The sequence below is a fragment of the Castanea sativa genome, chromosome 4, assembly GCF_040712315.1.
Source record: "Castanea sativa cultivar Marrone di Chiusa Pesio chromosome 4, ASM4071231v1".
NCBI lineage: Eukaryota > Viridiplantae > Streptophyta > Magnoliopsida > Fagales > Fagaceae > Castanea > Castanea sativa.
In genome coordinates this window covers 21,898,665-21,911,931 of record NC_134016.1, presented here as the reverse complement: position 1 = coordinate 21,911,931, position 13,267 = coordinate 21,898,665, and the positions used below count along the sequence as shown (strand labels likewise).

The following is a 13,267-nucleotide window of genomic DNA, read 5'->3' as shown; positions in this document are numbered from 1 at the left end:
AGTGCAAAACCGACCGCACCAATCCGACTCCTTTGCCGGTCAGCAGCAGGTCAAGATTTTCTCAACCCAATTCTATCAGGTTAGTCTCGAGTTGGGCACAAACCTAACCCAAACCGACCCATGAACACCCTTAGTTCTAACAATTACTAGAAATGATGAATTAACAAAATTGACCATGCTTAATTTTCCAAATGATATACTCGCAGTGAAATTGGATCCCCCCAACCTTCCATAAAGTGTACATGAATGTAGTGTTTGGTTTGATATGTTGAAATGCAATTTATTCACTTTATTGTCGTAGTAGTGCCGTTACCAAGTTCAAAATAAGTAGCATTGTTATTGTTGATTTTTTATTATGTTACAAAAAAAAAAAGTACAACTTTTGTGAACTTTCACTTTCTATAAACAATCAAATGGAGAATTATCCAAAAATGTTTACATTGATCCCTGTTAAAAGGGAAGATTTGCTTCAATGCAACAATCAATCAGAAGGATGATAAAAGATAGCCGACCCACTATTTACACCTCTTACTGTCAAGCGCTTCCTTAAGTTTTCTCCCTAGTGCATATGCCAACGTTGGAGGAACAGCATTACCTATTTGCCTGTGCTTGTGGATGATATTACCAGCAAATTGGTACCTATCTGGGAAACCCTGCAATATAGGTATCTTGATTAGATTGTGAATTCATTTTAATATATCTTGTTATTTCTACTACTTATATATCCATCAGATAATGTTCCAAATAATTCTCAAAATCTAGAATTAGTCCACTTAGTTTAATTAAATAGTAAAATGCTTTGCTTCTCATATTTTCTTTAATCCTTAGCTCTGAGGATAGCCCTTTGACTTCATCACATCTTCTAATTAATAAAATTAGTTTAACTCCATCTAAATGATTTCCGATTCTCATATACTGATGGCAATCAATGTAATGATCAAAGGACATCGAGTGCTCACTTGAGAACGAGCACATTCACGAACTGTAAGGATCCTGTCCTGTTCAGGGTGAAAGCACATTCCCACCTTCCCCATTGGTTGAGGATCTGTGATGGAAGTTGGGAAGTTCCCTTCCCAATCTAACCTGCCAAACAACCCCTTCCACTGATTGTGTCGCTTGGCTGTGTTTGGCAGGCACCATGGTATCAAATCAACAACTTGTCCGGTAGACAATTTTACCTGCATTTTATTGAAATCATAAATTGCATACACAAGAAAAAAAAAAAAAATGAGCTTGACAATCACAAGCAATAGGTTAATAAACTCAGAACTAACTTATTAAGCTTTATACCTTTTCATCTGGAAGGTCATGCCAATCAGCACCTGGCCGCTTTGGAATTCTCTGACATCGAATGAGATTGAGCTCATTCATTTCTTTTGATATATGATCAGTCAAGACAACCATATTGCCTCGAATTTTCTTTTGGAACCATGAAACTGGGTCATCTTGATACTGTAAAACAGAAGGTCAGAGTTGTACTAAAGGCCAGTTACATTTCAATTAGTGTGAACGAATCCAAAAACATATACGAAACTACTAAGCATACCTCCAAATTTGTCTTAGAGGCACCATTCCCAACAGCTGGGAGATCACCAATTGTATCTCTTACAGTTATTGCACGGAAAGGGGCTCCACTGGCAGTACTCCGGGCAGCAGCATACTGCAAATTTTCCGATAATGTTATTTTCAACTCTGGGGCAGCAAAGACATGCATTGGCTCTGGCCACTCAGGGAGTATCTCTTCAGGGGAGGCTGCCCATATAAATGCACGTTTTCTTGACTGAGAAACACCATAAGCACCAGCTTCCAGTATACCAAACCTCACCTAAGATCAAAAACCAATGCCCATAAGCTCCACAATCTCCACTCACATATACATAGAAGCAAACAGACATTATACATCTACCACTCAAAGACATGCACAAGTATCAAACTATCTGTATATATACTTTTAAAGATACGCAACATCTACCTGATAACCCATCTCAAGAAGCGAAGCAAGAGTTAAACGGAATGTCTGCCCTTTATTGAAGGACACAAAGTTCCTCACATTCTCTAGGAGGAAATACTTTGGCCGGAAGTAATCAGCAAAGGATAAGAACGCTAAGATCATTTCACATTGAACTTTACTCCAACTACTGTCACTGAACCTATTCATCCCAGAGAAACCCTACAGAAAAATGTAGCTTTCATTTAAGTGCCATTGTCAACAAATTCCCAAGACAAATTAATCGTGAACAGTAAGTGGGAAACAGGCCAAATCTGCACAAACCTGACATGGAGGCCCTCCATTGATGAAATCTACTTGTCCTGGCAATGGCAAATTATTAATCTCCTTCTCATGAAGAGCTGAAGCTAACTCTGCAGCTTCAGTAGTTGATATGCAGTCATCTGTATCCCCACACTTCTCCATTACAGCCCTGTATTACAAAAGATTAGCAGGCCACTCAAGAATTACAGAAGGTTTTCATCTCAAAGCAATTATTTACCTAAGAATAACATTGCAGTTTTTAATAAACACCAGTGACTCAGGATGATTGAGTTTAAAAGCATCTCCAGCAGGTTCTTCATACTCAATTGCCCACTTGGTTGATGAGACACCTGCATTTTTTGGGTGCAGCAAATAGCTAATCATCAAGTGCATTAATAGTATATAAGACCAAATTTATCACGGTAGCAATTAAAAGAAACAAAAGAAAAAAAAGGAAAAAGAGAGTTGAATTTACCAGACTGATGCAATCCCTCTGACAAACCACCACAACCAGCAAAAATATCTAATGTTGCCAAACAATTCGCCTTGGAAGCTTCTCTTTGATTGTCATGTTCTAAATCATCTTCTCCCTCTTTACACTTTCCCTTTTTTCTTCGAGATGCAGCATCACCAGTCTCATCTCCAGTTGAGTATCTTAGTTTGATATGGGCGGGCAACTGTCCACAAAAGAGATGGAAGAAAATTTTACACTCCAATAGAGCAAAGTTTTTCTGTAAATCCAGTATATGATACAATAAAATAATTTGCAAGTTAAAGATGGTTTACTCATTTTCCATGGTTTGATCAAATTTATAACTTTGTGACACTATGAGGTAGCAGAAGACAGAATACCTGCTTGAGGGACCCCTTAGAAGGATCATACAGGCGTTCACAAAAGAAAATATGTTGGAAGATGGCAGGAGCATTGCATGCTGGGACATCATTCTTTTTTCTTACTTCACATTTTCCTTCGATATCTTCAACAGGAATAACATCTGTTTCTTCGCTGTAATATACCTGTAAATTTAAAATATAAAGAAAATCTTAAAAACAAAGATTATAATAAATCAATGGTAAAATCATAAATGAATTCATAGAACACAAACAAAAGATAATCAAGACAAAATAAAAAGAAAAACTAAAGGCACATATACTTAAGACAAATGATCTTTTACACAAGCTCTTACCTCCCGAATGTCAGAGGAGTATGCCTTCTCAATTGAAATGTCCTCTGGTCTGAAAAATCTTCTGACTTTAACCTTGGTAGATTTTACATCAGTTTGTTTGGGTTCCTTTGTGACAATCTCCAACACTTGGCACACAACATAAGGTCTCAGCCCTACATTTCTTCCACCCTTGAAAGTTGAATGCTCCATACTTTCCACTGCAAAGTGATGGGGGCTGACATAGACATAATCATGAACAGTGTATTCGGTTCCCCTGTTTACAAAACAGGTCTTCGATGAATTTACTTTAAAAATTTCCTTGTCCATCTGTGCTTCTTTTATTTCGCAAGAGTAGCAGAAGCCTGAACCCTGACCCATAGTTTCTAATGGAAGACTAAAGAAAGCACCCCTCTCAGGCCAGTACAAGCTTTTGCAGTAATATTCAATTGGCAAACCCTTCCTCTTTTTCTCTTCTGCTCTTGCTCTATCAATTTTATCAGCATTAGCATCATCCTTCCTATGCTGATGTCCCCATGGCTTTATGCGAATATCCAAAACAATTGTCTGTTTGACATCCGCCAATCCCAAGGTTATGCACTCATTTGTCAAAAATATCTCCCTGTCATTAGCAGCATTTCCCAGAACAGTCTGAGAACCTCGCTGCATAATTCTTCCATGGAACATTTTGCTTCCATTCAATGTTTCAAACATGTACTCCACTAAATAGATCACAGGAAATTCATCTGATTCATCATCTTCCACCAAAACAGCACCTCCTACAACAATCACATCTCCACGAACAATGGCTTTTTTATAAAGCACTTCACCAGAGCATGTTTTTCCAGCAGACTCCCCATCCCATATAATTTCCTTGTTCATAGAGTACAAATTAGTTCTTTTTGAGATTGTACGAGGTTTTTGAGTTGCCTTTGAATCTAATAAATTATCCTCTTCAGCATCATCTTCTTCAATTTCCTCTTGCTCCTCAACTTCATCCTCCTCTTTCTCCTCTTTCAAATCACATGCGGTTCCTTCTTTTGAATCTTCTGGAGAGTAATGTGAATAGTACTCCCCCCAAATTCGGTTAATTAACCTTGTTGTTGTAGCCTGCATAACCTTCCTCTTGGATGCAACAGGTGCCATTGCTGCTCTTGGATTCAAATTTGGTTCACCCTTTGGCACAACCTTTTTCTTCTTCACTAACCATTTTGTGTGATGTCTCTCCTCCATTTTACTTGTAAGACCAATCACAAATGCACACCTCTTGATCTTATCATCTGGAAACTCTGCAAACAGTTGCAGCACGATCTGTCCATGTACAACTACATATCTCTCTACAACTGTTGGATCAGAAGAAATGTATGCACAATGATCCTTCTTGAACTCTGAAACTCTTTTGACAACATCTGCAAAAGAAAGCCGTGCAACTCGGCTCTGCTCCTTTAACAATGTGATGATACTTATTGCAAGCCTGGCTGTCTTCAAAACCGGTTCATACCATGAAGCATACTGCTTTGAGGGCTTGCCAAGTCTATACCTGAAGAGAATGAGAGAAATCAGACATATTATTGACACATTTCATATATAGATTCCTTTCCTGTCAAGCCCACCCTCCCCCTATTTTTTTTTGGATGCATAGATGATAGTTATGAATATCTTAAATTGTAGGTAATAGGTCACAATCACAAATAATTCACAATATCAACATACACCTTTAACATGAAATTTATTCCCCACTTCCATATTAATCCATGAGCGGTTCCCACTTATTCATAAGAATCCCAGATACGCATGTGCACGCACACACGCACACACACACACACACACACACAAAAGAGAGTTAATCTTCAGTAGCTTCTATTGAGAAAGAAATATACAAGATAGTATGCCACAATTTAATGTGAGAAAAATGCTCATACCAGGCCATGTCAGTACGGATTGAAATGAAAACCATTGATGACCCAAATTCAATCATCCATTCCTTTATGGAACTTAAATAAATTGGAATGCCATCAGCATCTTGTGTTACTGAGCCACATGTAGAAGACTGATTAGGATCGGTTTCAAGACAGAATCCACTTCCATCATCAGCAGTCATAACTCCCGACCCAAAAATAGTGACATCAATATCTGAACATGGTTTCATTGGAAGAAGTTCCAAAGAAATTAACCTTGAGTCCGAGTTGTAGAGTGACCAATTATGAAGCATACTTCGAGGGAGTTCATCGGTGTCACATATAGTATCACTGTCAAATACTATTAATTCATCAGTTTCTTCTATGGAGTTCTTGTAATAAGCAGGTAGAGGATAATCATTAGCAATTTCATCTTCATTAATTTTAATGTAGAATTTGTTGGACATGGAGGCTGAACCCTGACTTTTTTTCTGTTTCATTGACTTCCAGTACTCTTCTTCTTGCAAGAGTCTTGCTAACTTTACATCCTCATTTTCCTCCACTGCAGTTATGGATGAACCAGTATGATTGTTTTTATTCTCTCCATCTCCTAATTTTGCACCAATTGTTAAACTACTGCCCATAGATGATGCTTTTGCTTGCATAAAGCTTCCATGCTTTCTACTCTCATCTCTTAGGGCAGCAAGAGCAGGCATCTCCGCAAACATCTGATCATTCTTGGATGTCTCATCCAAACCTATCAATTGATTATAAATAAACTCTCCTTGAGAGATAACAAAGTCCTTAATAGATGCCCCACCAAAAAAGTGCTTGTTTCCACTCATTGAACGAACGACTCCAGCAAGCAATTCATCCAGAGTGGAGTCAGGGTTACCTCCAGAAGATCTTGACAGCCTTTTATAGACTTCTACACAAGCATGGGCCTTTTCGAAGAAATGATCATAAAATTTCTTGTAGTTACTGGCAGGTCTAAGGCAATGATAATCAGCAATATCAGTAGAAAGCCATATCACTGGAGAACCATCTTCATAGCCAGAGATGTCCCATGATTCTAACCGTCCAAAGCCCTCACATCTGATTCCCTTTTCCTTTTCTCTGTCTGAACTTTCTTCTTCAAGAGGCAATACAAGTCCAGAGATAAACATGTCATCTACTTCCAACATCTCAAGGGGCTGAAGGACACCATTTTCATCATGCAAGATAAAATCAGTTAGTCTTCTGTTTGGGCGACCATCATCTTTTCCAGAAGTCATGCGTACAGCTAGAAACTCTTCATCAACTAACTGATCCTTCTTCATTTCAACAAGGCAAGACTTCTCAGATATGCGAAGAGATTGCTGCTTGAAATCTCTACATGCAGCAGCTCGCTTAGGCATTTTCCGTGAACCAGCTGACTCTTCACTACACTCAGACACATTTCGCTTCTTTCCTGCTTTGCTAGTTGTTGATGCCTTTTTAGTTTGTGGACAATTTTTCTTGCTTTTCTTTTTCTTCGTTCCTACAACAAAATTCAATCATGTTTAAAAGATGCAGGAGACATGACAACATACATAAATGGCCAAATACAGGACTTGCTGTAATTATGAGAAAACTTCACACTTTTTTCACGCATAAGCAGGAATGGTTTCTTAAATAACATTCAATTCACCCCAATCAAATAATACCAACCTTTGGGCAGTCAAAATCCCACCAGTTTGAAAACTGTGGTCAATCATATTAAGCTCTCTCTCTCAATAAGCCTCCAATGGTTGAAACTTGAGCGTACATGTGCACGCACACACCCTCATGGAGCCATGGAAAGATTGATTTAGTATTACCATGCAAATTCGCCTATTCCCTACTTATTTTTCAGTGTCAACTTGCAAAGTTTAATTTAACTAAGCTCTCGTTCGGGAGGAGAGAAAGTAATGAAATAGAAAGAACTGAAAAGAATAATTTAGAATAGCACTTTGCTTGGGAGTTTAAGTGAGAGAGAATAGAATGACTCATTTCTCTCTTTTCCCTCAAAATCTCAAATTTTCATTCTTCCAAAATTAGGAGTAGGAGGAAATAGAATTAGAATTAATAAATTTTTTACTAAACTCCCAAAATACCCTATACATTTTAGCCTTTTATTTTAAAATAAGGGTCTAATGGTAATATTATCATAAAATGATTACATTCCTTTTTTTCTGTATTACTTCCAAACAAGATTAGTTATGTTCTATTCATTTTCATTACGTTATTTTAAGGAAAAATACACTTTACAATCCTCATGTTACACTTAGCACTCTAAACTTTTTGAATGCACATTTTACACCTTAAATTCTGACTCTTATTACACTTTGCACCTTGCCGTTATTTTTGTTGTTAACTTGAATGAAAATTCAAAATTTAAGATGCAAATGTAACAAGGAGTATAGGTTAGAGTACTGAAGTGTAATTTATCATTTATTTTTAAAGCATTGAGAAAACAAATAATTAAGTTTTTTCACATGATGCCATATTTTTTTATTCAAGTTAACAAACTTAACATTAAAGTGCAAAGTATAACAAGAATTATAATTTAGCATGCAAAAAATACATTTAAAAAGTTTAGAATGCAAATTGTAACATGAGATATAGTTTAGAAAATGATAAAGTATAATTTCTCCTTATTTTAAAACATCCAAATAAGGTTACTTAATTCCATTCCATCTCTTTCTTTTCTATCCATTTCTCTTACTTAAATATACTCAATTCAATTCTATTCATTTCCATTCCTTTATGATCATTCTATTCCATTCCCTTATGAACTCCCAAACAAAGCCTAAAATTCATGTGATTGTAAAGGTCTAATCACATGTGCTTTAGGGTAACAGTTTCAATTTGGGTTCTCACAACTAATAGTAAATTCTGAATTCAAGGGCAAATTTCTTAATTTCTACAAGTTAAGATTGTGTTTGGATACTTGAATTTGAATTTGAATTTGGATTATAAATTTACATAGGAGAACTTAAAATCTATTGAAGTATGGCTAAGGATTTCTAAAACTCCATCGGGTTAGATGTTATTTCAAACCCAAGGTGGGTATGGCCAAATCCAAATCCTTTAACATTGTTTAGTACCATTGGCATACTCCTTTGTTGGGTCTTTCCAAGATCATGTGTATGGGTTTTATGGGCTCTAATACCACTTGTTAGCGAAATAAACACTTTAAGAAACTTTCTTGAGTAATTAATATAATATATAAAAATATACTTTAACCCAAAAAGACTAAATTTAATGGGTATGTGCTCAATTATGTTATATTAAGTACTCATTCTTCTCATCATTATTCAATGTGGGCCTTCACTAATACATGTATACCCAACACTTACTATCCAAACACACCATAAAAATATTTTGATAGTTTAATGACATTAGAATTTTCTAGGAGATTTGAGATAACTATTTTTGAATTAACATAGTGAACTTTTCTAAACCTCTGAACAATTGACCACACCCACCGCAATCAATTTTCCTGGTAATCCAAGGGCATTCACCCCTAATAAACTAAGGAATTTATGCTCATGCACAAGAGCAAGAGATCCAACATAACTTGTGCTTTATTTTCTTAGTCCAAGTAATTCTTTTTAATAACTAATTAAACTATAAGTGCTCTAATACTACTGGTACAAGAAGCATACTGGGGCTGGGATTTGTACTGGGTTTCGAAATTTTAGGAAAAGGGAGCACAACATGTGGAAAGAAATTGGGGTAATCAGCTTTGTAACAAGGCAGAACCGCTGGCAGTGGTGGTGGAGGAGGGGAAGGGTTGGGTTTGGGGTTTGGGAGCGTCTCTCTTTTGATTCTATTAGAAAATCGTGTCACAAAAAAATATTTTAAACTCAACTGACACTTCCTCGTATTTTCAATAGAGTCCGTTTAGGACTCAAATTCCCCAACCCCAATTGTCGATTTATCAAAAAAAAAAAGTCATATCTCCAAACAGCAAACACAACCAGTATGCAATCAACAATCAAAATATAGGAAAGTTTGAGGAGAAAATAACAAATTGGGTACCTGAAGAAATTGAAGAATCAGAAGGGGCACTAGCTGCAGCTGGGGCTGCTTCACCATTGGGAACGGTGGACTCATGATCTAAGAGAGCTGCGGATCCCATTTTTTCTTTTAATAATTTTTATCAAAAATGAAATGACACCCTCTAATTCTATATTTCTATAATATATAAAATAAAAAGAGAGAGAGAGAGAGAGGGAAATCTGATGGGTGTTTGGGGAGTTTTGGACTTTGTTTGGGTGTTGTTGATAATAAAAAAACATAGGATGAATCGAATTTAAAGAGAGAGAGAAGGAGAGGAGCAGTGACACTGGCGGGAACATGCAATTTGGTTTGGGCGGCAATTACCAAAATCCCAAATGCAAATTCGCTCCTTCATTTTCATTTTCATTTTTTTTGAGTTTTCACCCTCTCCTACTACTCAACATGTTTGTTTTTTTCCCTCTTCCATTTTCCTTTTTTCACTTTCAGACTGCCAAACATTTTTACAGTTTTGTACCTTGTTTAGTATACTAAACTACTAGACTTCCAGCCCAACATCAATAACATTAGGCCACTCATATCATGGGCCTCAGGACTCATGATATCGTTACTTTTTTCTTTTCTTTTCTTTTTTAATTCAACTTACTCGTACATATATCAATATGTGAAATGTTATAAACAATATTTTTATAATAATTTCACAACAAATTCTAATTAATAAGTTGTTAATAATAGACAGAAAAATAATTTCAGTGATAAATTCATATTAGAGCCAATAACAAGTTATCTACCACAAAATGTTGTTGACGTAACACTTCTCAATATAAGTCGAATTTGTCTCAAGACGAGACTTAGTAATCAAACAATATAACTAAATGAAACAACTCGTTAAAAGTCTTATAACTCAACTGATTGACACCTCCTAAAGTTTCCATTAAAAACATCTAAAGTTCAAATCCCTCTTCTCAAATTATCGATATATAAAAATAAATAAATAATGAAACAACTACAACAATCATATAAAATCTTACCTAATTCTCTCTTTACCCTTTTTTTATAGAAGAAATTCTCTCTATAACCTATAGTTGTTGTTAACAAAATATTCGACCCAACTATCAAAAAATCCAAAATCTTCAACTAATTACTTTTGTTTAGGTCATTTCTTTTCATATTTTTTACCCTAAGACATAATGTGCTTGTGCCAAATATGGAAATGTAGCTTCAAGAAAATTCATACTTTAAGATTACTACCACTACAATAGGGTCTATTGACAATGAAATTATTTTCATAGTTGCACCTTAAGAGCATTCTTATTAGAAGTGGTATAAATGCTAAAATGTTATTTTTAGCATTTATAACCACAAAAACCTACTCCATCAAAGATGTCATGCTAAAAAATTTGACATTTTGCTACAGTGAGCTCTCATTTTTTAGAGCGCATTGTAGCAAGATGTTATAATTTTTTAATATTTTTAATTCTATCTCTCCTCAGACTCATACTCAAACTCAGACTCACTCTGTCCTCTTTCTCACTCTCACTCTCTCTATCTTTTCTCTCTACTTCTCACTGAGCTAGGATTTGACTCCGATCTCTCCGTCTCCCTCTTTCTCATTAAGCTATAGTTTGACTCCGGAAACCAGTATGGATAGTGGTTCGGCAAAATCGATGAAGAAGATGAGGTTGAGTTTGTGGTTTGTGGGTCTCTGTTGTTGATCGGGGTGGTTGGGTTGCAATGGTTCGGCGAGCATGGCGAGGTTTCGATAGGTGTGGTTGGGTTTTGGTGGATTTCGTGTTTTGATTTGGGTTAGAAATTTCTTCAAACATTACATTTATCAGGAATTCCATCAAACATGTGCTAAGAGTTTATAGTTTGGCAAAATTTGAAAGCTAAATAAAAATAAATATGACTACGAATTATTATCCAATTTTATTTAGGATTTGTAGGTAATTGCAATTTACCCTTTTTGTAATAGGTCACAAATTCATGATGAGCATGAAAATTAAAATGAAGATGCACCTAAATAACCAAAATCACAAACAATGAAATAGGAAAATTGAGGAAAAAAAATTAAGTCAGACTCACATTTTCTTCAACCAAGCCTTTTTGGCATAATAATTCCTCGCAAAACCTTACCATTTATACCCAAATTCGATTCTATTCACAATTCAACCCCATGCCCTAAAAAGAGAGTTTGGATCTTAATTTTACTAACAGTAACAATCAAATTTATATTGGAAAAATGAAGAGAGAGAGAGAGAGAGAGAGAGAGAGAGAGAGAGAGAGAGAGAGAGAGAGAGACCTTTAAGCCAATATGAAAACTCTAGTGGATGTCACAGGCCTCCTTGCACTTGTAGTGAAAGCAATCGAGGGCAATGAAAGCGATCGAGGCAAGACCCATATCTCTTGCTATGAAACTATACCCCTAATCAATCAAAAAGAAGAAAAAATCTATAAACCGACAAGGATGAAAACAACTTACAAAAAAAAAATAGAGAGAAAACTTATGCAAATCTAAAAATAAGGTACATAAAATCAAAATCTTTACTCATCGGAAATGTTTTGGAACCCATTATTCTATTATATTGATATATTTTTGCTTTGAGGGCAAGCACTATTACATTTATATCATTTGTAATTATGGGGCGACCACTATTATATTTATACCATTTGTGTTTATGGGGCTATTAAGGAGAAAAAGTGGAAATAAAGAGGCAAGGAACATGAGAAGCTATTTGAATAGAGAAGTAAATGAAAGAAAATAAGGAAAAATAATTTTAATGTCTTGGAATGTAAAATTGATTGGTTTTTTAGGGACGGATGAGGAGCTAATTCTTTTTTTTGGGGGGGGGGGGCAGGGGAAGGGGAGTAAAGTTGAAGGCGCTAGAAGGAAGCCAAAGACTTAAGTATCAATTGATCACTACTATTCGATAACATAAAAGAGAATTGAGAGATTTGTGAAGGAAAAATATGAAACAATAAAAGAGTACAAAGAAGGAAAAAAAATGTTAAATGCGAATAATGGAGGAGAATAAATATAAAGAAAAAAAATGCCATAAGGCAATTGAACCGGCTTAATAGAGAGAGGAATAATCAAATTGAGGAAGAAAGGCAATTGAACCAGCTTAAAGAAGAGAAGAATAATCAAATGGAGGAAGAGAAATTAAAGGTGTTAAAGAGGGAAACAAAAAATTGTGCAATCATTAAATAATTAAGAATAATGAAGAAGAAAGGAAAAAAAAAATAGCTATAGGATTCTATGTGACACACTAGTCCGACAAAATAAAATAACAAAATTTTCAAACCATTTATCCCCAATTCACTGATCTACCAAATACTCTTAAAGACCTCTCACAATCAATTAAAGGTAATTAATTTATCTAATTCTCAAGCATTTTGATTTCAAAAAGGTAAAAACCTATTTGCTTTCATTAAAAACACATTGTTTTCAATTTTCATTTCTTGTTTTCTGTTGGGCACCACCACATGAAAATCTATTTGGTTCCATTTTTTGTTCTCAATTATTCGTATTCAGTATCCAAAAATATAAGAAAGAGAACAAAGGCTAAGAACAAAATTTTGGAGTTTTCAAATTATGACTTATGAGAATTGAGTTATGGTGACATTCTAGCAATAAAATTGAAATCATTGGGACCCACACACATATCTTGTTTCATTCGAGACAAACTTTGCACTAAAAGCCCCAGCGACTATTTCAATTCTCATAAACGACTTAAAGAAAGTCTCTCATCTCTCTCAGTTTTTCATTTTTATTAGACCAATTGTTCTACCTAGATCATCTCAACTTAGATTAGTCTCTTTCCCTCTCTCTCTATCTACGTATTTTGTTCACTTTGGAGTACTTAGATTTCTCTCTCTCACTCTCTCTCAGACACATACACACACAAATTTATTTCTCCCCTTCCTCAGTT

The 13,267-nt window shown here is 35.5% G+C and overlaps 1 protein-coding gene across 1 annotated transcript; it reads right to left on the bottom strand.

Annotated features, from left to right (window-relative positions):
- Window positions 1-268: 268 nt before the first annotated feature.
- LOC142631853 (DNA (cytosine-5)-methyltransferase 1-like) lies at window positions 269-9,742 on the bottom strand. Its single transcript, XM_075806175.1, has 12 exons — window positions 9,357-9,742; window positions 5,337-6,831; window positions 3,439-4,954; window positions 3,104-3,268; window positions 2,727-2,928; window positions 2,490-2,601; window positions 2,273-2,420; window positions 1,973-2,170; window positions 1,547-1,825; window positions 1,291-1,452; window positions 960-1,178; window positions 269-653 (listed from the first exon to the last, which is right to left on the bottom strand). The coding sequence occupies exons 1-12, from the start codon at window positions 9,454-9,456 to the stop codon at window positions 516-518; spliced, it is 4,734 nt and encodes a 1,577-aa protein (XP_075662290.1). The 5' UTR covers window positions 9,457-9,742; the 3' UTR covers window positions 269-515.
- Between the last annotated feature and the right edge of the window lie 3,525 nt (window positions 9,743-13,267).